A 27,799-nucleotide genomic window follows, 5' to 3' on the forward strand; every position below is an offset into this window, starting at 1 on the left:
TTAAAAACAAGATCAACAGTTCAAAACCACCAATTGCCCTCTGGGAGAAGGATGAGGCTTTCTGTTCCCGTAATGATGTATTTGGAAACCCACAGGGACAGTTCTACTCTATTTTATAGGGTCACTATGCATTGGAATTGACTCAGTGCCAGTGAGCTACGGTAACTCTGATTTAATATCTTGACAAACTGCCATATTATCTTCCACAGGATTTTATTTTTTGCGAGTTCTAGGAATATAAAATAATTTCATTGAATTTATCATTTGTACTTTCTCACTTTGAGGTTTTTTTTCCTTTGACTCACAAGCCATTTATGGATTCTTGTATTTCATAAATTGCTTTATAATCTTTGTTTTTTAATATTATTATTACTGAATTGGGTATGGGGGGTTGTAAATCTCAAAGAATTCTCTGTAAAATAGATATCTTAACTAATTTACTATCTTCTTTGCAAATTTGTCCTTTTCAGCTAATTCCACATGACCTTTTAACTGATATGTATTACAGTATTATGGCAGTTAATAACTAGCTTCCAGCTGTAATTATTGTTTTGGAAAGTATGTATCATTCTAATATTACACTGTGATTTACTTTGGCATGTTTTGTTTTACCATTTGAATTGTGACCTAAGAAATTCAGGCTTTGGTGTAGTCTTGCATCTTCCAGAAAAGGAGTTTTATTCCTGGTCAGGAGCAAGGCTATCAAGTGGAATCCTGATCATCTGAATGATAAATGTAGCAACAACTTGTTTCTCTGGAATATTTGTAAAGTGCACTGACATTGATGCAGCCTCCACAGAAAGCTGAAACAGGATCACCAACAGCAAGCGGAGAAATCAGCTTGAACTAAATCACCTGGACAGACAACAGTTCCCAAGAAACACACTTCTCTTAAAACTAACACATTAAAAAAATGCAAAAGGAAAAGAGATATGTTCAACATCTTAACTTGTGTAAAATTTGTGGCCAGTGACCATAGCAACCTTCCATACGATAAGGACATCATTCCTGGGATCTCTCAAATAGTGGTGGCTACAGTCTGCAAGTCCATAAACTCAGAAACCCTGGCCTTCACCCGGATCAGAAAAAATCCAGCTCCAGCCCTGGCCCCGTGAATGTGCTCTGGCGCAGTGCGGGCCTGCATAGATTGCGCCATTCAAACTAAAACTGTTTTTAGGTTCTTTAAGTCCGATCAGCACAAGGAGAAATTCTAACTGGCTCCTTTGAAAATCATTCTATCCCACTCCTGTCAGTAAATAGTGCATCATTTGATCTTCGCTTTCTAAGACCTTCTGCTAGAGCCCATAGTGTTAAAACCTTTTGAGTAGCCAGCCAGCCTTCTAGCCCTTATGGGAGTAATACTGACAGCGCTGTAAAGTATGATAATGATAATTCAGAAAAAGAACACTTATCAGGAAAGAAAAGGATCAGACCGTCTGCAGCAATTTCTACTTTTCAATATTCCTGTATCTCCTCAGTTCCCTGAAATAAACATGTCTTTCTCTAAAGAAGATCGGCCATGAAAAAAATGGGAAACCCGAAGAAGAAATGCTTCCTGAAAAAATCATAAACTCATTATTCCCCTCCCTCCCTGCTCCCCTCCTCCCTCATGAGCCCTTGATAATTTATAAATTATTATTTTGTCATATCTTGCCCTGTCCAATGTCTCTGATGTCAAGGGCTTTAGTGGAGAGCAAATGTTTTGGGAATGATGAGGGCAATGAATGTACAGATGTGCTTTACACAATTGAAGTATGTATGGATTGTGTGATAAGAGTTGTATGAGCCCCTAATAAAATAATTAAAAGAAAAACTTACCACTCATTACATAAAATATTATCCATGTCAAAAAATCATAAACTTAGATGTTGCATTAGATGCAACATACTCTGTGAATTCTGTCCTAAGTCCTATAAACACTCAGCCTCAAACAGCCAGAATTTACCTGTCTGTGCCAAGCGCTTCAAGCTCAGCAATAGTTGAGAATGACTTTTTTTGCCACAAGTGGTCACACTATGAAGTAAACAGAATGTAAATACAGAGGAAACTGAAGGTAACACTATGCAGTTGGACCTGATTCAATGAAACAAAACTACTATAAGGACCCTTCCAGTTGGTCGCTGGAAGAAGTAATATAACTTATGAGACAAACAGATCCTCAGACAACAGCCCACCTGGCAGAACTCTTCAGACAACATGAAAGTGATGGGAAGGCTCTGCTCCCAAAGAAGAGTGATATGGTGATGAAATATTTGGGTCTTAAACAGGGGCCAGCATGAAAGCTATGCCATACATTGAAAAATATCATTGAAAAAAATAAGTTTATATAACTCAAGATTAGACATAGTTTCTCAGGTATACTGGTAAATTTTAAATTTAAAAATATTTCTCAATTACGGCAATTTTTGTTTTGTTGACCATTCCTTTTAAAATGGCGCTACATCAGAATTGCAGGCATATACTACAATCCAATCTTCCTTTAAATGTATTTAATTTTGGATTAGCATATTCAAATTAGCAGTTAGTTTTATGAATCTTTATTTTTAATGCTAAAGTTTACAAATGTACTTCATTTTAGGAAATAGAGGAAAACCTTTGTTTTTGGTTAATTTATATCTAGAACCAAAGCAGCTACATCCCCAAAGGGAAAATTTCAGGGCCTAAAATGTTCTAAGATTAAATCCATGAGTATTCTTCATTAGAAGACCATTTTAAGGTGGAACTACGGATCTTCTCTCAAATGCTTTATATGTCAGTTGATACGCTGTTCTGCTCACGTTTTACCAGGTCCAGAAGGGAATAACCACATAAAGTAGTCCCTTTCTGGTATTTCTCAGCATGTTATACTTGTTCGTATTTAAAGAGAAAAAGCTTATAAACTTTTGTGAAGTGTTATCAGCTTTTGATGAATTATAGACCAGGTAGGACAGTCATTTTATGCAGGAACTATTTATACTGCTAGTTTAGTGGCATCTGGTTACATTTCTTAGTAGAATGCTGTTAGTTTAAAACTCCATTATTTTGAATAAGGATCCGCACTTAACTAGTCACTCATTCTGCATATCTCCATATAAAAATACCTGTGTTCAGTGTCTTAAGAGATATACATTTAACATAAGTGTTTATTTCTCATGATACAAGGCCATATTTATATTTTACTCTGCATCTGTAGGTATACATACAGTAAATTGTTTTTGAATTTAAAATGGCACTTTGCACTGACATAGAGGTATTGATAAAATATGTGTATAGTTAGATGTTTTTATTCTGTAAAAGATTTGTGCAATGTGTGCTATCACAAGTACCTCTCAGCTTACTCTTCAGGGGATAAGAAACAATCAGGAGATTGGTTTCCATTCCGGGAAGTTCTCTGTCCTATGCAATGTTTTCTGCTAATTTCTTTAGTTCTGTGGCATTCTGATGTGAAGATTGGAAGCCGAATTCACTCTGATTTGTCATTTGAACTTGCTTTTCAAATTTAAACTTGCAAGGAGAAATGGTGATTTTATATATATACATGTTTAGTTTCTACAACTTTTGGTGCAATGTTGATAGGCTATGTGCTATAGTATAAGCTATTTGTTGTAAGAATTTTCATTCATTTTTTAGTAAACTAGCTGTAGTTCATATATGGATGCAACTATTTACTGGGTATATGTGGTTTAAAGGGTGGTTCCATCTATCCATGCTACTTCTTATATTTCACAGGATAATATTCTAATTTACACTTGATCTGTTTTCAAGTTCTTTTTATGAAGATGGTAAGCCCATTCAAGCATTCCTTAGGCGTTTCTAGAAATAATATGTTGTGCAGTTTTCAAAATTTGAATTACAATTGTTAATGTTTTTTAAAAAAGAAATTTATGTTTTATATGTCCTGTTTTATTATGAACATTTCTTACTGTTTTTCTTTAATAATTTCTTCAGCATCTCCCTTTATGCCATGTATGCACAGGTGGATATACATTTTTATCTGTATCCTAACAGCCATGAATACCTGCCTCATCCCTTCTTCTTCTACCCAGACATCAGAAGCTAGGGATTCTCAGTGGTAGCACATGTGAAACATGAAGAAGAGATGGAGAGTTTGACTTTCTTCTGCAAATGAATCTAACCTTTATCCTGTAACTCTGTTTGTAGTACATTTTACCTAATAAAATATCCAATTTTTATGAAGCTGAACCTATCCTGTTTTTGTTTAAGAAGTTCATCCCTACTCCCAGATCACTTGTTGCCTCTATTTTATTCTAAAATATTCCTTTCATACTTAAATCTTTAATGTATAAAATATTCTTTTTCATATATGGGATGAAATAGGCATCAAACTTAGTTTTCTTAGCCTTTTGTACAAACACCATTTATTAAATAAACTATCCTCTTCCCAATGAAATAAATGACCATTTTCATTCTATGTTAAATTATCAGATATAAAGAAATATTTTTCTGGCTCTTCTATTCCAGTGTCTCAGATCACTGTCTAGGACTATTTTATTGTCTGTAAATCAATTTTAAAGGTTTTAATCAAAATAAAGAAGATGTAAGATTACATCATAAATAAAAAGGTCAAATGTTTCAATTTTGCATATACACACATACCACAAACACACAGTCATTAGGTTTACAGAGTATCTTTCTTAATGTGAATTACAATTAATTTTTATAACATTTATCTGATCATAGTGGCTTCTGATTATGTGCTGATTCCGGTAAGGCATACTCCCTATGAGACATGCTTGCTGACAAGACACATAGAGATATGCTAGAGTCCTGGAGCTGAAAGAGCGACATGGAGACCTCTGCTATCTCTGCGATGCCTCTACCACCACTGGACCCACAAGACTTAGTACCCACTGGCCTGTGAGCTTCCTGTATTCAGTGTCATTGCATGTGTTTCCTGAGTCTGAAGAAGAATTTTTAGACTGGTATCACACATATAGGCTAAAGTGGGACTTATGGACTTTATCTGAACTAGCCTGGGATGTTTTCTCAATGGTCAATTGCTCTTATATATAAGGGTCTTTCTTATATACATATGACTGTCTATGAATTTGTTTCTCTAGTTTACCCTGGGCTTATTTTCTCCTACATGAAACATATTTTTTCTTTCTTTCTTTAATCATTTTATTGGGGGCGTATACAACTCTTATCGCAATCCATACATTCATCCATCGTATGTTAAGCACATTTGTTGCCCTCATCATTCTCAAAGCATTTGCTTTCTCCTAAGTGCTTGGTTCAGCTCCTCATTTATTCCCTTTCCTCCCTGCTATCCCCAAAACATATTTTTTTCTAACATTAAGTTTTCCCTATTATAAGCAGAATTGCTAAGTCAGGAAAACCTATATACTTTTATGTTATTAAGTATAGAGTAAGTATTTGCTACATCTGCCTGCTTCTGAATAAATCTGCTCCCATGGTCTTATTATATAAATCCTATTAAATTTACTTCTGCGTATTATAGTTCTTTTCATTGTTGTGAAAAACTTTTCCACTTGTCTCTATTTATGGGCCGATGAAAATATAAGGACCCTGATGGCACAACAGTTTGCAATCTGAACTCACCCAGCAGGCCAACAGAAGAAAGGTCTGATGAACTGCTTCCATGAAGACTGCAGCCAGTAACACCCTAGAGAGTAGCCTAAATCTACAGCACATAGGTCATCAGGAGTTGAAATGGAATTGCCAGCAAAGGAAATGGATGGCAAACACAGAGAAGTCATTTTTAAAATTTATTTATCTAATATTTGTCTATCTTGTCAGATTCCTTTATTAAATTTTATTGTTCATAACTTGAGTGACATCAGTTTCCTAGATGAAAAATCACATTTCCTAGGATCTCTGGGAAACTGATAATTTGACAAGATAAAGTGACAATCCTGGGAATCCTATCTAATTTCTGATCACAAAAAGAAGTTTAAGCAACTTGCACAAGAAGGGAATTACTTAAGTGACCAAGATTCATTCTTCTCTCCATTACAGTTCCCATGTATGCTCTACAAACTCTCCAAATCTTCTCTCTACATATTCTAAACTGCACAAACATTGAGAATCTCCAGTTTCTGATGCCTGGGTGGAAGAGAGGAGAGAAGTATTCAGGGCTCTTAGGATACATATAAAAATGCTTATCCATCCATGCATATACTGCACAAGGCCAGATGAAGAGATTACTAGAAATCAAGAATGTCCATAATAATAAACAAACCGCATATAAAGTACAAATAAATGACTTAGTTTACGATACAAATGGTAAACCAAAATATGCAAAGGTAAAGCACTTCAGTATTCGAAGGATAAATATTTTTCATAAAAATTATAGCTGGAGGGTTATAAACTACATTACAATATAGATACATTATTGATGGAAAAGCTTGTGTGAGACTGTTTGAGCTTAATTATCACATGCATCACTCTTTTAGGAAAAACTGCTTTAAACAATCTGTGTACAAATGCAATTCTGGTGACATAAGTCATGTTTCCTAATGACCACCAGGAGAGACTAATAATGGCCACAGTCCCAATGGCAGCAGGGCTGTCAGTAGAGAGAAATGACAAAGTGGATAGAAGAAGAACCTAATACTAACAATAGGTTTTCCTGACTGCTCCCTAACTGAGAACAGCGTCCATTTTTAGGCTGGGGGAGGGAGGGGTAAATGAGGAGCTGATACCAAGGGCTCAAGTAAAAAGAAAATGTTTTGAGAATGATGGCAACAAATGTACAAATGTGCTTGACACAATGGATGTATACATGGATTGTGATAAGAGTTGTATGAGCCCTCAATAAAATGATTAAAAATATTAAAGAAAGAAGGAATAAGCAAAAACCGCCCTACTATAATTTGATTTTCAAAATGAAAATTTTATAAGATACCACAGAATTTTAATTATGACGTATATCATTCATTTTTAAAGTTAAACACTCTCTTGTCCTACTGCCAAAAATACAATCTAAAACTTTTCCCTGGGTCAGATTTTTTCATCTGATTGAATTTACACAGTATATAATAACAAAACATGACTGCCACATAAACCAACTAGTTTATCAGCTCATTCGTGTTATAAAAATATTACTGACATTTCATCTGGTCAACCATCTTAAAGGTTAATTCTGTTTCCTGTTTTAGATTTTACTTGAGGTGAACTGTTCTGAGCAGATTCTATTTACCTATTCTGAACAAACCACACACTGTTTCACTGCTCACTCTTACTGTTAAGAACATATTGACTTGCTGCCTGCTCTGCTGTTTAATTCATTTATACTGAGAGTCAGGCATGAAGACAGAATTTTAAATGTGACATTTGCAGGCTGTTAGGTCATTTAAGCTCTGACAACACTAGGGAATTCCTACCATACAAACTGGACCTGATTACCAAGTACAGACGAGCTTCCTAAACAAGTAAATTTCAGACCATTAAAAAAATTATCAGAGAATTATAATACTAAATTTTAATGTCAATAAAAGGACTTACCATATATACTTGTGTATAAGCTGAGTTTTTCAGCACAAAAGATGTGCTGAAAAACTGGGGCTCAGCTTATACACGGGTCAGTGGCACCCCAGCGAGGTGTAACATCTCGCTGTCCCCCTCCCTCCCCACAGGTAATGGGACGAGCACCAGTTATCTCGCAGGTGACTGTCGTTTCTCCGCTGTTCATTCAAAGCCCCGCTGACACTACAGGGCTTTGAATGTTTGTTTTCTCACATCTAACCAATCAGAGCTGTCCTATGACATGTATCTTTGAATAAGCCTCTTAAAGACCATGTGTGAAGGATGTGGCATGAATGGATATCATCTGGTCAAGCCCGACTAACAAAAGGAAGAAATCTCATGAAGCCTGACATAGAGTTAATAGCAAAGTGGGTTCGAGATTCATGGGAATACATTCCAGAAGACATAGTGCGACGTACCTTCCAGAAATGTAGTATTAGTAATGCTGTGGATGGCAGTGAAGACTGCGCTTTGTATGAAAATGACAGCAGTGAAGGTGATGACGGCAAACTCAGTGAGGACAGCGTCTATGATGACCTCACACCAGCTGAAGCTCTGCATTGGGATGCGGATGATGATGAGGTATCCAGTTTTGAAGGATTTTAACTCTTTACATTTTAGCTTGGTTGCTGATTGAACTCAGGGAAAAGTACTCTTAAGGTATCATTGCTGCTGATACCTTATTATTTTTGTTGAACCGCTTTTCCACTTACTATGCTGGTTTACTAATGTTAAATGACTTGTTCTTTTATTTATGTTTTTTATTTAAAATAAATATTTAAATACACTACCTCACTGATGTCTCAAATTTTAGTAATTTTATTTTCATTTTCTTTGATTATTGAAACTCATCAATAGCTTCTGCATTTTCCACCCTAGGATTATACTCGAGTCAATCAGTTTTTCTGGTTTCCCAGGTAATAATTAGGTACCTCGGCTTATACTTGGGTCGGCTTATATTCAAGTCTATACGGTATATAGCCAATATTTTCCAGTAAAAGCCTCTCTTTTCTTTCATAAGCTCAAACCGGCATTTTTTCTAATCAGGCCATTACAGACCAAAAATAAATGTTATTTGACTGACAAAAATATATGGAAATAAAAAAATAATTAAATTCTGATGTTTAAGGGCTTTTATTGTATCCTATGATCTGTAAGGTTCTAAAAATCCTATTAAGTCTAAAGGCTATAAATCTAGTCAACAAATCATTTAAAATTATTAGCATCTGGTCTACTAGGACAGAGATTATAATTTGTCAAAATAACAGCACAAACTCTAAACCTAAATGTTTACCACACTGTCTTCTCCAACACTACAATCATGTAGAGAGGATCATAGAGAGAATAAAATTAGAAAGGAAAAACTGCTAACATAACATTTAGAATTTTACTTTCCAGGACTTGATAATGGGGTGAGGTGAAGACATCGGGCAAGATTATTTTTCTTAGAAGCTACTAAAAAAAATCCCATTAAACAATAATTTTTTAGTTATTTTGGTCTTACTCACTAATACGTATTATATACAATTGCTCAAAGTGAGTTTTCTAAATTAAGTTTTGTTAAGTACTACACATAACATAATACCAAATGTACCTTAGATTTGGTAATAAGCAAGAATGTTGGTGTTACACAGCAAGTAGCCTTTTAACATTGTGCTTTGAAAAAACTTCCAACCTTAGTAAGTGTAATCTAAATAAAGGGTGCAGGGCTCAGAATGCCTTTACGCGATGGCACATCGACTCTGAAAAACCTAACAAAGGCAATTACTTTTCAGAGATTAAATATCTGTTTCTTTCAAAAGTGGGAAACACACCTGATGTATGATCTGAGCTACAGGAAGTTGTTCAGCATATTTTAGAGGTTCTGTTAGCTCCTCATCCACCTGGTCTTCCTTACAGCTGGAAGAAAAAAAAGAAAAATATGAAGAAGAACATAAGAATATGATATTTAAAATACCACTTGTACATAGGCCAAATATGTACAACTATAAAACATGAACTATATTAAAATACACACATGTAAGTTTTGGGAACAATCAGTATTTATCAATAATTTTAGGAAAACTACCTAACAAGAATGTTTTAAGTGACATGACTATAAATGTATTGACTGAATGAATTACTACCTAAGATAAATTAGCTAGCACCATCTTATATTCCCAGATCCTATCTTTCATTTTAACACATCAAAACCACTCAAGAGCTCTCCATTACAGCGCAGGGTACTTTTGGGCACATTATTTAAAGATCCTCCAATCATGTGTTAGACATTCCTCTAGCAACCCTTTCTCAATTCCCTCTCTAATTCGGCCGTAGTCATATCCAAATACTTGCCACTCCATTACCCCTACCATGGACCATGACTTCGCCCAGGCTATTTTCTATGCTTGGACTACATGGTTCCTTCTTTGCTTTCTCTTTCCAATAAAGTAATTTGCTTATACCTCTCTAGCAGTTTTGATAGCAGTAGATTTGGTTTGAGTTTATAAATTTTTATATAGTTGAAGAAAAAAATCGTGTCTTTTTTTTCATTGTGAGGCTAATACTTAGCATGTAATAAAGAATCAATATTTGTTAGAGCATATAAATAAAATGAATACAAGAGCAATCCTGAAAGGTTGTATTACAAAGAAAATTATTTTCTTTAGTAATTATATCAGCAATGAAATACAGAGCTGATATAACACATATGTAATCAGACATAAAATGGGAAAATATGCTGCTGTTGTTGTTAAGTGTCATCAAATCTGTTCCAACTCATAGCGACCTTACACATAACAGAATGAAACTGGTCGTATACCATCTTCACAACTGCTATATTAGCCACTGTTGCAACCATGATGACAATCCATCTCCTGGAGGATCTTCCTCTATTTTGCTGCCCTTCTACTTTACCAAGCTGGATGGCCTTTTCCAGAGTCTCTGCTGACAAGTCCAATGCACATAGAAGAATCTTGCCATTCTTGTTTCTAATCAGCACCCTGGTTGTGTTACTTAGACAGATTTGTTTGTTCTTGTGGCAATCCATGTCGTTTTCAATATTCTTTGTCAACACCATAATTCAAATCCAATTATTCTGTGGCCTTCCTTATTCAACGTCCAACTGTCACATGCATATGAGGTAACTGAAAATACCATAGCTTGGGTCAGGCACATCTTAGAGACATCGTTCTTCCAACACTTGTATGCAGATATGCAGAGCACAACGTGTTTGATTTCTTGCCTGTTGCTTCCAGGAGCACCGATTATGGATCTGAGGAAAATAAAATCTTTGACAATTTTACTATTTTCTCTGTCCGCTTTTTCAAGTATTTGCTGAGCATGCATACTGAATAAGTAAGAAGAACGGCTAAAAGCATGACGTATATCTTCTAATTTTAAGGCACACAACATTCCCGGGTTCTGAATAACTGACTTCCTTTTGGTCCATATACAGCTCCACAAGAGAACAATAAAAGTATAGCTGCCAATCAAATTAACTACAATCAACAAAACAATAAAGTGCTTTTAAAAATTGTCAATGCTTGTCTTTCTCCAGCAATTGGGTCTTCCAAATAAGCTGCCCAAAGTACAGGTAATGCAGTCTAAGCATCTTCACTTCGAAAGAATATGCTGGCTGTATTTCCTCAAAGACTAGCAGAGTCCTTCTTCTAGCTGTCCATCGTGCACTGGATACACTTCGCGAATACCGCAGTAAAAACTCGTCCACTTCGCTTTGGTTTTCGCTTGGCTATCTAGCTTTCTGATGCTTACAAGGCGAGTGAAGCATTGCTTGGACCCAAGGCTTAGTCATTAAAGGGATATCTTTGCTTTTTTTTACTATTTTAAAGAAACTGTTTGCAACAGAGATGTCCAATGTAATATATTATTTCATTTCTTACTGTGACTCCTGGTAGAATAAAATCCCTGACGATTTCATTTCTTCACATTCAGCACAATGATATTTACTAGCCAAATTTTGAGGCTTTCATTTTCATATTTTCAGAGACAATCCATACTAAAACGCTTCGATTTCCTTCAGTAAATGCTTTATCTTCGCATCTGAAGAGTAAGGCTGTGTTGTCTGCGTATCACAGGTTAATAAGTCTTCCTCCAGTTCAGATGCCACATTCTTTTCATAGAGCCCAGCTTCTCCGATGATTCACTCAGCACACAGTCGACTAAGTGTGGTAAAAAGATACAACCTGCCATACACCTTGTCCTGTTTTCAGTCATGCACTACCCCTCTGTCCTATTTGAATGACTGAGTTTTAATCTATGTACAAGTCTCTCAAGAACACAGTGAAGTGTTGTAGAATTCCTATTTTTATGATTTATCTATAATCTGTTATAAAATGTACAGTTGAATTCTTTCAGGTCATCAAAAAATAAAATAAAACACACGCAAGTAAACATCTTTTGGTACTCTCTGTCTTCAGCTGTGTTGTGTGACAGTAGCTATGATATCCCTTGTTCCACACCTCTTGTAAATCTGGCCTGAATTTCTGGTAGTTTTCTGCCAACGTATGGCAGCAGATATTCTTGGATAATCTTCAGCAAAATTTCCTAACATATGGTATTAATGATATTGGCTAATAATTTTCACATTCTATGAGATAACCTGACACACCCACCCCACGAGTTACATAGAACCATGGTAACTTAAAAATGAAAACTTAAAATCCTAAACTCATAATTATTTTTGAAAAAATAAATCAGATGTACAAAATTAATCTATCACTAAGTAAACACTTACGGAATATGATGAAAACTCTGGAATTTCTGCCATGCAAACGACAGAAAAAATAAACGTAAAAGGTTGCATAGGAGTGAGCAGGAAGAAGCATTTCTCTATGTAAAAGTTTGTGTTTGCTAACTACCCTTGAGTCAAGGTTGACTCAGTGACCCCCTCTGGGCTTCTGAGTATGCTACTGTTTATGGTAGTAGAAAGCCCCATCTTTCTTCCTTGGAGCTGTTAGCTGTTACTCGTTTCGAACTACCCACATGGCAGCCCAACGTGTGACCACCACACCACCAGGGCAAACGCTTGTCTTGTGAATAGCATAAAGAGAATTAACTTATGAAAAACATGAAGAGCTCCTACAACAGATGTTCCTCAAAAATAGATACACAAATGGATCATAAAAACAATTGTATTAGTCACCAGGCAGGGCAAATCAAAAATACAATGATATACCACTTAAAACCCAGTAGTATGCCTAGAATCAATATGAAACATAATAAAATTTGGCAAAGATGGTGGACTAGAAGGAAAAGGAGAATTGTGTGCCAGGTTTAGAAAACACTTTGGTAATTCCTCCAAATGTTAAATATAAGAGTTACCATAAAGACCCAGTCATTCCACTATTTTTATACCCAAGATAAAAGAAAATATATTTTCACACAAAAACTTATCCATCAAGATTTATAGCAGTGATTCAGAACAATCAAAAAATGGCAAAACTCCAAGGACCATCAACTAATGGATAGTGGTAAACTCATACAATGTTTATTACATGACAAAAGAAAAGAAATCAATACACCACAACACACCATAGACTAAATGCAACGCATATTGATTAAGTATGATGAAAGGATACAATACTAATGCCTACCTTTCCTGATTTTAAGCCAAGCAGTATGCCCTTGTTCTACTCCATCCCTTTGTTCTACCCTCTTGTCTATGAGCAGGTTTCTAATAAGCACAATGCAATGAAGTGTTCAGAAGTAACATTATTAAAGTATAATCAATAATTTGTTATGATCCACAAGGCTGAGTGCCTTTGTATATCCAATAAAGCACAGATGAACATTCTGGTATTCTCTGCTTTCAGCCAAATCCATCTGACATCAACAATGATATCTCCCATTTCATATGTTCTTCTGAATCTGGCATGAATTTTTGGAATTTCTTCCCAATTGACATCTACAATTGTTTCTGAGTTATCTTCACCAAAACTTGACTGTGTGACATTAATGATACTGTTAGGTCGTTGCCACATTATGTTAAATCTCCTTCCTTTAGAATAAACAAAAATATGGAAGTCTTCCAGTTGGTTTTCAGGTAGCTGTCATCCAATTGTTTGGCACAGACAAGTGAGCACCTCCAGCATCGCATACATTTGTTGAAACATCTCAGCTGGTACGTAGAGCCATGGTTTTACCACTGCCATCAGTGGAGCGTGAACTTCCTGTAATATTTTCATTACTTGATTACATGAAACCCACTGAAATGATGAGTGTCAAAAACCTCTTGTCTCTGTTCTGATGGATAATAATCAGCTTCTTCATTTATTGTTTCTTTACACAGATGTAGTTAATTTAATTCTTGTGTAATTTGTCTCGTGAGGTCCACGTGTATAGTCACAATTCATGGTGTTCAAAAATGACATTTTCAATGATCACTATGTTAGTACATTGCCAGGCAAAATTTAATTCTGTTTTACATAAAGTAGTTATGATTCGGATCTGATTTGATAACAAATAACAGAAACATTCACAAATTTTAATCTTATAAGAATAACTTTAGATAATTATCCTGAAATCAATACAAAAGTGCTTATATGCTACAACTGTTTCTGTGTTACAAAGTGTTTATTTCTAGGAGATTCTCAACATTTATTCTATTATGAAACTAGAAAAGGCTTTAAGTTTTAAGAACTATGCAATGCTATGAGCCCCAATAAATTGTTAAAAAAAAAACAAACAAACTATGCAATGCTGATCTTTAGAGAACATTTGAGAAACTGTGCAAGAATAGATACCCATTTTCATCCCCAACATTATCAAACCCCTGTTCATTAAAAACTCCACTATAATAATATTTACGAACTATAGATATCATCATATTAACTATGATCATATTGTCATATTACAGGCTTTTATGTAGCAGAGATTTAATACGGTTAGGGAAAAGAAGGGATACACATTCTTGCCTAGGTTCTCACTTGTGGTATGGGGTTGGCACTTACATATTTCTTAAAACTTGAAGCAATTTATACTTTCATAACTAAGGACTTATTGAGAATTTACTTTATGCTGAAATCGTCACGGTAATAAACTAATCTTACTACTTAGATTTTTCTCATTCAAATGTTGAAATGAATGGTAATTCCAGAACAATTCATTGTCCTTAAGCTGAACCTGTACATGAACCAAGAAAATACCTGTTGGTTTAAAATCAGGATGTATGCACAAGGCTTGTAGCTTTTCACCATATTTATTCAGTCTTCTTACTGAGCAAATAATCTGAGAAGTGGGGTTGTATAATGAAGAATGTAGCATCAGGAATGGAGAAAGGCTTTTTAACAATCTGCACTATGTAGCTGGAACAACGCTGCTTGCTGAAAATGAGCAGTGCTGTTCATGTAAGAACTCACTTTCTGAAGAAAATCAGTGTCTGCAGCCTTCACCGTGGAGTACAGCTCAATGTAATGAAAACCAAAATCATCATAACTAGACCAGTAGACAACGTCATGATAAATGAAGAAAAGATTGGTTTTCTTTGTCACGGATTTCCTCTTGCTTGGATCCATATCAACACCTATGTAGAGAGGCAGAGTGTATCGCATTGGGCAAATCATTTGCACAAGACCTCTTTCTGTAAAATGTTCAAGAGGAAGGATACTGTTTTTAGTGCTAAGGTTTACCTGACCCAAGCCATATTTTCAATCCCCTCATATGCATATGAAAGTTGGACAAAAATAAAGAATATCAAAGAAGAATTCATGCATTAGAATTATAGTGTTGGTGTAGAATACAGAGAGTATTGTCAACTGCCAAAAGAACAAGCAAATCTGTCTTGGAAGTACAGACAGAATCCTCCTTAGAGAAAGATCCGTTTTATGTACGTGGCATGTGTTGTCAGGAGAGATCAGTCCTGGGAAAGGAACATCATGCTTGAAAAAGTAGGGTTCAGTGAAAAAGATGAAGACCCTCAACATGATGGGTTGACACAGTGGCTGCAACAAGGAGTTTACACATTACAACAATAATATAATCTTAAATAATCAGAGAAGGTGGATTATCTAAAGGACATGGCATCATGATTGGAGGAAGGTTTTATTAACAACCTGCGATATGTGTATGACACCTACCTTGCTTGCTGAAAGTGTGGACAACTAAAAGCACTTGCTGATGAAAATTAAGAAATGCAGCCTTCAAGTATAGATTACAACTCAATGTAAAGACCAAAATCCTTACAACTGGACCAATAGGTAACAACATGATAAATGGAGAAAAGATTGACGCTGTCAAGGATTTTGTCTTGCTCAGATTCACAAATGATGTTCATAGAAACAGCAGTCAAGAGATCAAAGGATGCATTGCACTATGTAAATCTGCCACATAAGACCTCTTTAAATTGTTGAAAAGCAAGGATATTACTTTGAGGACTAAAGTGTGCTTGACCCAAGCCATGATATTTTCAATTGCATCATATGCATGTAAAAGTTGGATATTAAATAAAGAAGACAGAAGAACTGATGCGTTTGAATTATGGTGCTGGTGAAGAATATTATAAAGAATATTAAAAATACTGAATTTGGCAACATGAACTGTCGAAAGAACCAACAATGCTGTGCTGGAAAGAGTATAGCCAGAATGTTCCTTGGAGGCAAAGATGGTGAGACTTTGTCTCACAGACTTTGAACATGTAGTCAGGAGGCACCAGGCCCTGAAGTAGGACATCATGCTCGATAAAGTACAGGGGCAGCGAAACAGAGGAAAGCCCTTCGGCTACATTGGGTTTTCTAGTGAAGCAAAACCAGTGACGTTTGTATGTGCTGTATCTAGGAAGAGATTTATATCAAGAAAAGGCTTACACAGTTGTAGAAATAGGCAATTTCAGTCAGAATTCTCAGAACTCATGGAAGCAGAGGAATCAGAGACAGCAGGGGGCACAGGCTGGTGAATGCAGAGGTCTGAACTCAGCCAAATCAATCTACAGTGAGCAGTCAGATGATGGCTCCTGCGATTGGCAGGCAACACAAGAGGAGATGGAGGAATCAGATGCAAGATTCTGCTCCAACAGAAAAGTATAGGGCTAAAGAGGAGCAGACTCTACTCAGTCTCTCTCTCTCCTTTCTTTTCAAAAACCATTTTATCGGGAGCTATTACAGATATGATACCATTCCATAGTTCAGTCACATCAAGCAATATTGTACAATTGCTACTACAATCAGTTTCAAAACATTTTCTTCCCTCTTGAACTCCTTGTTATCAGCTCGCCTTTAGCCCAATCCCCAACGTACCCCCCAAGAACCCTTATTCTACCTGTTTATCAATATTCTATAGGTTCATCAGTCCTGGGTTTCATATACTGAAAAATAGGAAAACATGACACCAAGGAGGTGTCATCAGGCTGCAATGGAATTGATATTGATAGACTGAGCTCTACCTTTATCTTTACCAAACTGGCATAATCCTTAACCATTACAGCCCTTGACAAGATAGATTGGCACAGTGGTTCTAACTATGGGTTCAAACATAAGAGTAATTGTGGGGAGGGCTCAGGACTGGGCAGTGCTTCAGTGTGTGGTTGACAGGGTTTCTATGAATCAGAATCTACTCAATGGCACCCAACAGTAACAACCACATTGATAGCCTTTGAATCTCTGATTCATAATGTCTTTTCAAAATGCATGTTTGTTTAATACAGGTTATTCATGCTGGCAAGTGCTGTATTTCATTTTCTCCTGCTTTATGGCTTTTCTTTCATCTTTACCATTCTTTAGAATTTTGCTTTCATTCTTTGTGTATGTTTAAGCCACTAAATTTAATTGTCATTTTGTTTTATTCTTAGAGTAATTTTGTATAGATGCTTACTTCTTATTCTATTGATGATTTTTTTGTATTGGGTTTTTAATAATTGACAGTAACAAAACATTTTGTGGGGGAGAAAAGGAACAGTTGGATTAGTACATTCAAAAGCATCCTCTTCTGTTGTTACAGTGAATTGTAGTTTCTTTAATAAATGATGTCTTCTAGAAGAGAGCGGAATGTGTTGTTTTCTTTTTAAACACTAAAGTTAAAAAACAAAAGCAGAACCACGATAGTTTCTGTATGGAGTTCTTGGGTGTTTCACATGGGTAGCAGGCTCAGCTGCAAACCGTAAGATTGGAAGTGTAAGCTGACCCAGAGGGACCTCAGAGGAAAAGCTTGGTGACCGACTTCCCAAACGCAAGCCACTAAAAACCTTGTGGATCAGTTAAACCCTGACACGCATGGAGTCACCATGTGTAGAAGCAACATGATGATAAGTGGTCTGGTTTGGTGTGTGCTTAGTTAGGGCTCTTCTATACACCTGCTTCCTCTTTCCTCCACCATTCTGAAAATATCTTCCCCTCCTTGCAAACTATTTTCCCCAATTTAATGCTGCCCAAAGATTGCCACTGAAGGTCTACACTTTTCTGAAGCCCATGCCTCAAATCTGCATTAGTCAGTGCTCCGATCCACCATAACCCAGGCCTATAAATATAATTAGGATGTAGAGAAAACAACAAATTTTAATTTACATGTGGTTACCATCAGAAGGGAAACTAAAATTTTCTCTTACAAAATGGTAAAATTCTGTTTCTTATAGCCATTCTGGAATCCCATCTGTCTCTCCATCTATGTGTGTGTGTATATATGTGTATACATATATATATATGTAATTTCATTCAAGGTCCTTCTCAAGCGGATATGTTTTCTCCATTGTCTCCTTCCAAGATCCTTAACTAGGAAGATCTATTTAAATAATGGTGTTAGGGAGTAATTACTACATAGAGTAAGTTGTGTATTACATACTTGACTTTTATTCTAAACTGAGTTTTTAAGAAATGGAACTTATTTAATCTATGAAAAGACTATTGCTCCAATACAGTGATGCTACCATCTCAAATCATAATATTTTCCAAGTCTACTACATGAGCAAGTAATATAGTGTTGGCAAAATTATAAAGCCTCTGAAGTTAGTTTTTACACGTTCTTACTCTCTTTAGTCTCTTTTTCATCTTTCACAGATGCCCAGTGCCTTAAAAAATTCATCTCCTCTATGGTTTCCAAGAACTCCTGAAATAATACGGCAAACTTAGTTACTTTGTTTATCCAGGGTCATATGTAATTTGGAAATAGGTAATGTTTTTAATTCTATTGTTGCATACTGAGATCAGATTATACATGTATTCAATGCAAAGCCTAAAGTTATTTTCAAACACTGGAAACATATACAAGATTTATGCCATATACAGTCTTGAAAAAAAATCGTGGAAAATTTCCATTATCTAATTCTATTGTACCACAAACTTAAAAAAATCATCTTATTGAGGGCTCGTACTACTCTTATCACAATCTATTCACCCATCCATTGTGTTAAGCACATTTGTACATTTGTTGCCATCATCGTTTTCTTTCTACTTGAGCCCTTGATTTCAGCTCATTTTACCTTCCCCTCCCCATCCTTTTCTCACAAACCCATAATTTATAAATTATTATTATTTTTTCATGTCTTACACTGACCAATGTCTCCCTTCACCCACTTTTCTGTTGTCCCATCCCCCATGGAAGGGGTTCTATGTAGATCATTGTGATCGGTTCCCACTTTCTCCCCCACCTTCCCCTGATCCTCCTCATATTGTTACTCTCAGTCCCCAAGGGATCATCTGTCCTGGATTCCCTGTTTCCAGTTCCTATCTGTACCAGTGTACATCCTCTGATCTAGCCAGATTTGTAAGGCAGAATTGGGATCATGATAGTGGGGGGGGTAAGGGGGGGGGAAGCATTAAAGAACTAGAGGAAAGTTGTGTTTCATCGGTGCTACACTGCATTCTGACTGGCTCATCTCTTTCTTGTGACCCTTCTGTAAGGGGATGTCCAGTTGCCTACAGATGGGCTTTGGGTCTCCACACAACGCAAGAACACTTTGTTCTAATAAGTCGGCATTCTGTGATGCTCACCTTCCCTTAAAAAAATGCTGAAGACAAAATGGGAGCATAAGCAAATGTGGTGAAGAAAGCTAATGGTGCCAGGCTATCAAAAGATATACTGCATGGGGTCTTAAAGGCTTGAAGATAAACAGGTGGCCATCTAGCTGAGAAGCAACAATGCCCACATGGAAGAAGCACACCAGCCTGTGTGACCAAGAGGAGTCAATGGGATCAGAATTCATTGTTCTCAAAACTCAAGGAACATTTAAAAGGAATGTGATATGAGTCCCTCACAGGTGCTATAAAACTGCCTCTTGATGTGGTATACATCAAAGTGTGCAAAATTCTTCAGTGAAAGGTTAGAAAGGTGGAAACACTGCCTTCTGAAGTGTAGAGACCTAGATGGAATATATGCTGAGAAATAATAAATTAGAATTTTGAAATTTTATTGAATAAAGGTTTCTATGATTCTGTATCAACACTTTCTAACTTGTCCTTGTATAAACCAGTAGCTTATAGTTTTTGTTGCTTGTACAAACGGGGATTTTTACCTAATCTTTATTTCATGATACTACTGTATCTGACAATCTTGTTAAACTATCTTAGTAAACCAAATAATGGTACTCTAGATATTCAATTATGTTGCCTAATAACAAATAAGTAAACATTCGTGTGTCAGTCCAAGCTGACTAGAGAAATAAATCCAGAAACAAATCCACATATATGACCCACTCATATATGTGTAAGACAGAACTTTATATGAAAGAGCAATTGTATATTGAGAAAACATCCCAGCCCAGTCCAGATCTAGTCCATAAATCCAGTATTAGCCCATATGTCAGATACTGGTCCATAAACTCCTCTTTAGGGTCAAGCAGCATATGCAATGATGTCAAATGCAGGAAGATCACAGGTCGATGGGTAAAAAGTCTTGTGGATCCAATGGCAGTGGAATCATCCCCTGGGCCCTGGCTGCCATCAGGTTAGCTCCATGTGGCTTGTCAAGAGGAAGGTGAAGCAGAGAGAGTGTGGCACATCTCTCAAGAGAAAGAGGGAGTTCCCAGAATCCTCATGAGAAGCCCACACCACAAGGAAGCATCATCAGACTATGACCTGATTGACTGGCTAGATTCCACCTCTTCACTCTATTTATCAAGTTGACATAAAATTATGTAGTTTCTTAAATGTTATACCTCATTTTTCTTCCTCTCGTCTTTTTGTTGTTACAATTTATAGTCAGTTAGGATGCAGAGTGATCCTATACACAACAGAACAAAACACTGCTTGGTCCTTTGTGCCATCCTTACTTCTTTACAATTGTTCTTACATTTGAGTCCATTGTTGATGGCCCTGTCAACCTATCTTGTTGAAGGTCTCCCTCTTTGTCTATGACCCTCTACTTTACCAAGCTTGATGTCCTTCTACCAGGACTAGCGTCTGGTGCTAATACGTCCCATGTATGTGAGAAATCTGCCATCCTTGAGCCGAAGGAGCATTCTAGCTCTACTTCCAAGAAAGAGCTGAGGCTCTTTGTTTGTTTGTTTGTTTGTTTGTTTGGTGACAGTCTTCGGTACTTTCTGTATTCTTTGCCAGCACTATAAATTCATCAGTTCTTCATCTGTTTTCCTTGTTCACTGTCCACCTTTTCTTACTATGTCCTGAATCCCAACTCCATGCTGAAAACTGAGCTTCCAAGACTTTAATTCTTCATGGAAGCCAACTGCCACATTCTTCTGCAGAGCAGCTGGTGGGTTCAAAGCAGCAATCTGTTCACAACTAGATGTGTGCTGAAGCACTGGACCACCAAGGCTCTTAGTCTTACTGCATAGGTTGGGAATTTTTGAGCACTGATGAGCAGAAGCAACTACCATATATATTCAAGTATAAGCCGAGTTTTTCAACACATTCTTAATGCAGTATTTGTGGTAAAATTAGGTGCCTTGGCTGATATTCAGGTCAGCTTATACTCAAGTATATATGGTATATAGCACACATCCTTATCTTGTCGCTGGCTTTCAATGAAATGTTTCGCAAGGTTTGCCTTTAAGTAAAAGGCTTATTGTGACTTTAGATACATGTATTCCCTATATTAAATTAAGGCAACATCTTTTATTTTTGCTTTTATAATCATGTTATTGTTTTATTATTGATTGATCAATTTTAATCAAATATTTTTTTAACCTAGAGTTGTAAATCTGATCACCTCTGAGTTATAACAAGAGCAAAATGGGCACAAAGACCCAGGGAGAAGAGGAAGACAGATAACTATAATAGATGTATCTAAAATGAATGCTGGCAGCTACTAGATGCTAAAACAGAAGAACTTCCAGCTAGAGGTGCATTTCGAACTCAGACTTCTAGCCTCCTAAACTGTGAAAAAACAAATTTCTGTTCTTTTAGCGCCACTCACTTGTGGTAATTTGTATGACAGCAGCACCAGGTAACTAAATAGTAGGCACCTGATTTTTTATTCTATTCCTAATGGTATGAAATGGTTTCTTCAATTTCATTTTTAAAATTGTTCTTCGAGAACTGAGAAAAATACATTTTTAATAATGACTTTATTCAGCAACTTAGTATTAACTTTATGATTCATCACAATGTTTATTTATAGTTTATGTTGTTTTCTACATATATATGCCACAGGCAAACAGTTTCTTTCTTTCCAATCATCCATATAAATTATTCCCTTTGTCTTATTCTAGTGGCTATGTTCTTTAACATGATGCTAAATAAAATTAACACCAGATTTTAAAAACATTTATTCAAAATTTATAAAAGCTTCTTTCATTCACCAGCATATGGTCAATTTTGGTAATAGTTCCATGTGCACTTGAAACGTACACAATTTTATTCTGAATTTTTTTTCAATCTCAGAGGAGAAGCTTTCAATATGAGACTATTAAGTATATTGTTTATTGTAGATTTTCCTTGAGGTAGATTTTATGAGAAAGGAAATTCTTTTATATTCTTAATTTTCAAATTTTCAAATTTATATTCTTAATTTGCATCTATAATCATCTGACTCACTCACTCACTCACTCACTCACTCACTCACTCACTCACTCACTCTTTTCTTCCTGTTAGCTTGGACAACACAGCCATGGTGTATTATTGCTTTTCTTCTTCTAGTAAGATTTGATTTGTTAATATTTTGCTTAGAATGATTCTATGCATTTCAGTGAGCTAGAGAAGCACTTTACATTTTTGTAATGTCTTTGGTTAGGTTTTGATATGAAAATTATGCTGTCTGAATACAAGAGCTGAACAATGTTCTCTATTCTGTTATTCTCTGAAAGGCTTTGTTTAAGACTGGTGTTTGTTCTTCCTTAAATGTTTAGAAGAATTCACCAGGAAAAGACTTGGTGAGGTGTGGATGTAGGTGTGAAATAAACAGGTTCAAGTTTTTCAAAGAAGATTGAATATCCAAATTTTCGTTTTTTGATTACTTAGCAAACATATATTTCCCAAAGATTTTGCTAATCTATATTGCCAAATTTATTGGTATACTTTTTTTGTAATAAACATTTATCTTTTTAATATCTATGCAATTTATATATGTGTCTGTGGTAGGCAAGGTTCTCTAGAGAAACAAAACCAGGATACTTTTTTATGATGATATACATAAACATATAGGTTTATACAGCAAGGAGGATTATAATAGCAAATTAGTTCACACAGCAGTACAGAGGGCTCAGTCCAAACTCACTTTCATGCAACAGTTAATAACTGTTCGCTGCAGGGTCGAACATCAAGGAAGCAGACAGTGGAGTCTTCCCTTCTAGCAAGGCAGGAAGAGTGTCTGCAGGCAGCAGGCTTCATGGGATCTCAAACTCAAGCATAGCAACAAAATCCACCAGGCTCAAACTCACAATGTATGCACCAGCAGCTGGGAGCCTCAATCAACAGGAACCACAGGAGGCTTGGCCCAGACAGGTTGAGGCAGAGCACTGGCTAAAGCAGCAGCACACGGGTCCAATTACCAGGGAGCAAGAGAGAGATGGGACGCCAGCTTGCTTTATTTATTTCAGTTGGCCACCAATCAACCTGTGACCTGATTAAACACCACCCACGTGTTCCTACTGGCCTAGTTGGCACAATAAACCTAATCTCACAGTGACCTTTTCATATCAGCCTTGCTAATAGTCTACCAATACTAATCTTTACAAAGAATGAACTTTTTGCTTTTATTTTCCCTAAGTACATTTGTTTTCTATTAATTACATTAACATCTGCTTTACATTATTTTCTTTATACTACTTGCTTTGTGGTTGATACTATTTTACCCCCTAATTTCTTACCCTTAAATAATTGGTCCTTAGACTTTTTAATAAATGCATTTAAATGCGTAAATATCTCTTTATATACTCATCTCAGGAGCCTTTGTGGTGTAATGAGTCATGCAAGTCCTGACTTCAAGGTCAGCTGTTCAAATCCGCCAGGGATTTCTCAGGATAAAAATGAAGCAGTCTGCTCCCACAAAGAATGACAGCTTTGGCAACAGTTGTATTATAGAGTTTTTGAGTCAGAATTGACTAAATGGCAGTGTGTTTTTATACGCTCATCTTCATTGTAATTCAGGACACAATATTTTCTAATTCCCATTATAATTTCTTCTTTATACCCCATGGCTTATTTAAGAATATTGGTCAATTTCCAGACAGTTCATAATTTTTCTATTGATTCCTAGCTTGATTCAACTCCATTCCGATAATATTATTGAATGACTTCAATCTTTCACAATAGAAATCAATCTTTCAAAATGTATAGAGACATCCTTTATAGCCACACATGGACAATTCACAGCAACAAAAAACTTTATTCTAATGGCGGCTCATTTCCCAAATGGTCTTCAATATTAGATTGCAAGCATATATTTGGCTAAAGTTAATCATAAAACCCAGTGCCATATAGCTGTTTCCTACTCACAGACTATAAAATACAGTAAGACCAACCTAAAGGGTTTCCGAGCTTCAAATTCTTATAGAAGCAAAGGACCATATCTTTTTCCCAAGGGGCAACTGGTGGATACTTACCACCGATCTTCTAGTTGGCAGCTGAGTGCTTTAACTAGTGTGACACCAAGGTTCCTTCATTAGACCTCAAGGAACCTCAGTGGAAGATGATTTCTTCTCACAGAAGTTTTCCTCTGTCATGCTTTGGGGTGCTACTGACCTAGTACTACTTTAACTTAATTTCTTAATTTATCAAGAAAGAGATGTCTAATGGACCAAGAAGTTCATGTCTAAACCATGTGAGAGCTGGACTAGGTTGACATTTCAGAGAAGAACTACGAACTGTCTTTTTCTCCCCACTCCACACCCACCTATACCTGGAGACAAATCAAATCAAAATGTGCCCATGCAGTTTCCTCTACAGGTTGTTAGATTTTGTCTCAGCCATTCTGTAACACAGGGGAAAGCCTTGGAAAGGTTTTAAGCAGATATGTTAAGCCATATATGTTAAGCCACATCCACAAATGAATGCACAGCCTTTGCCCTCTCTGACAAACCCACTGTCATTAAAACTGCAGGTTTTAGCGTCATATGCATCATTTAGATAGCCTCCTTTCCATGTTCACTCACCACTCAGGTGTTAGTCCTTAAGTTTTTTTCTGGCAAAAATATTTCCCTATCATTGAACAGTAAAGATCTTCCCACTGAATGTTAAAGTTAATGCATGGGCACTTGGCCCACTGACACTTTTTATTCTATCTATCTACCTATCTATCTATCTATCTATTTATTTATTTTTGCTTTTCTGTTTGTCTTTTATTTTTATTTTTAACATTTTATTAGGGGCTCATACAACTCTTATCACAAACCATACATATACATACATCAGTTGTCTAAAGCACATCTGTACATTCTTTGCCCTAACCATTTTCAAAGCATTTGCTCTCCACTTAAGCCCTTTGCATCAGGTCCTTTTTTTCCCCCACCCTCATGAGCCCTTGATAATTTATAGATTATTATTTTGTCATATCTTGCCCTATCCGGAGTCTCCCTTCACCCCTTTCTCTGTTGTCCGTCTCCCAGGGAGGAGGTCACATGTAGATCCTTGACACTTTTTATTTAAAGGTCAAGCAGACTTGAATTCCCTGTGTAAAGAAATGCTTAATACAGCCCAAAGGTTGGCAATTCAAGTCCACTCAAAGGCACCTTGGAAATGAGGTCCCATGTTTCTTTCCAACAATCATTGAGAACCCGCGGAAAACAGTTCTCCTCTGGTACATATGGGGGTGTCGTAGGTCAGAATCGCTCCAACAGCAACTGGTTGTTCAGGTACTGCATGTGGAGAGCAAAGCTTCTTGTCAACTGAGCGGAAAAGTTGAATATCTTAAAAATGTAAGCGGCTGCCTTCTAGAAAGAGTGCTGGCTGTAAATAAATCTTTTATACCGCCTTACACTGTCAGTGGGGTACCACCACCAGCGTTAGTTCAATCCAGAAAATGCCAGCAGTACCATTCATCAAATAAATCCTGTTTGTTTCAATACTCCTACTTTCTTGACAGCTTAGCTGTGTACTATATAAAAATGCTTTTTTTTGTAATTTATAGAGCATCTAGGTATTTTGAAACAAAAGAGTTTTCAGAAAAATCTAGTCAGCAACAATTCTGAGTGTGAAGTCAGCTTCAAAACACCTCTCTAACTCATTTATATTAATTTCTTGTTTCAGAAAAAATAAAATGTTATATCTCATTCTGAATACTTCAGGGTACTCATCTCCTGAGAGATGTTGCTTCCTGATAAAATTCCAAATGATGAATGTAAAAATCCATTAAAATCAAGTAATGTGTTTGCATCTAAGGAAAAAATACAATTTCTTAAATTCAGTGTCAATTCATTGGTGACTTTCATGTACTCTCGTATTGAAGTTGTCTAATTTCCATATATTCAAGTGTTACTATCCCTAATTTCTAAGAATTGGAAAACATCTAAAACTATATTTAACACTAAAACTATGCATGATATATTTGTATCATAGTCTATAATTAGTGTTTCAGGGTGCTAGGGAGAAATCATTATGAACATCAGCTGTATTTCTAAACAGAAGCTAATACCTTCTCTTTATTTAGATATATAATTTTAAGTGTATACATCACGCTTACTTAAAGCAACAATAGTAGTAACACTCCTCCTCTTGCAAGTAACAGACACCAATTCTGGCATAACTAAACTCAAAAGAAAACTTATGGTAAGAATACAGAACACTCAGTATTAACTGAAAGTCCGAAGAACCATGCTATGAGCTGGCATGGGATTCAACAAAAAGTATTCAACTCCACTGTCAGGACTTCATATTTGGAATGAATGAACTAACTTCTTTTTTTGAAATTTTTATAGGACTTTATTCTAGATTTTATGTATATCTTAAATGACTTCCTTAAAGAATGGTCTACTACCATATATACACGAGTATAAGCTGAGTTTTTCAGCACATTTTTAATGGAATTTTTGTGGTAAAGTCAGGTGCCTTGGCTGATATTTGGGCTGTCTTATACTCAAGTATATATGGTATTTAAAGGAAGCCTGAGGAAGAAAGAGTAGAAAGGCCTCTAACTCGTGTGACTAGGTATCAGGGAAAGGAAGAATTGATATACCAAAGATAACTGGGGTTCTAACATACCTAGAAGAAGGAAGAAATCAGGTCTAGATTTTCAAGTTAGACCCCACCTTGACCATTAATTCAGTTCATCTTTATTGACACACCTAATGGCAAGCAAGGAACCCTGGTGGCAAAGTTGTTAAATGTTGGGCAGCAACCCACATGGTTGGCAGTTTGAACACACCAGCAGCTCTTCAATAGAAAGACCAGGCTGTCTCCTCCATACACACTTAGTCCTAGAAACCCACAGGGGTTCGCCATGAGTCAGATGTGACTCGATGGCAGTGAGTTTGGTTTTTGGAGTCGAAGGCAGGAGCTATGCTGGGGTCTTGGTTATGTGTTGGGTTGCTAACTTGAAGGTCAGTCATCTGAAACTACTAGCTGCTTCTTAGGAGAAAGATGGGGCTTTCTATTGCCACAAGGAGTTGCAGTCTCGGAAATGCACAGAACTGGTCTACTCTGTCCTATCGGGTCGCTATGTGTCAGCATTGACTTGATGGCAGTGAGTTAATGGTAGGTATTTCACTACGCATACATGGTTCCTGACATTATTCTGTTTCCAGAATTTAAATTCATTGTAGGGTCTCTATGAGTTATGGTAGTGAGTTTAAGTTTCTGTATTTGACCCGCCTTCATTTCTAAATGCTGAGATTCGATACCTCTTTTTTCTCCTCCATCGCCACTTCTCTCCCAAATCATCATAGTACTGCTATAAGGGTGACATCTGTAAGACAGTGACTACCAGTGCCTGTAATTTGCATAATATATGGGCATCTCCTACTTTATGAAAATCCACTTTCTGCCACTTTGCTCTTATG

The 27,799-nt window shown here is 36.4% G+C and overlaps 1 protein-coding gene across 2 annotated transcripts in view; it reads right to left on the bottom strand.

Moving 5' to 3' along the window:
• PIGK (phosphatidylinositol glycan anchor biosynthesis class K) overlaps positions 1–27,799 on the bottom strand; it is a 141,302-nt gene that overhangs the window by 44,123 nt on the left and 69,380 nt on the right. Inside the window, exons 10-11 of one of the 2 annotated variants that reach the window (XM_075557372.1) lie at positions 9,303–9,387; positions 5,847–6,066 (exon numbers count right to left, since the gene is read on the bottom strand). In XM_075557372.1, coding sequence (XP_075413487.1) covers positions 5,974–6,066; positions 9,303–9,387 — 178 coding nt within the window. In that variant the 3' untranslated portion in view covers positions 5,847–5,973. Of the gene's footprint in view, positions 1–5,846; positions 6,067–9,302; positions 9,388–27,799 lie in introns of those variants that run through there. The other variant, XM_075557369.1, reaches the window with a different exon arrangement.

This window comes from Tenrec ecaudatus, chromosome 1, assembly GCF_050624435.1.
Source record: "Tenrec ecaudatus isolate mTenEca1 chromosome 1, mTenEca1.hap1, whole genome shotgun sequence".
Classification (NCBI taxonomy): domain Eukaryota; kingdom Metazoa; phylum Chordata; class Mammalia; order Afrosoricida; family Tenrecidae; genus Tenrec; species Tenrec ecaudatus.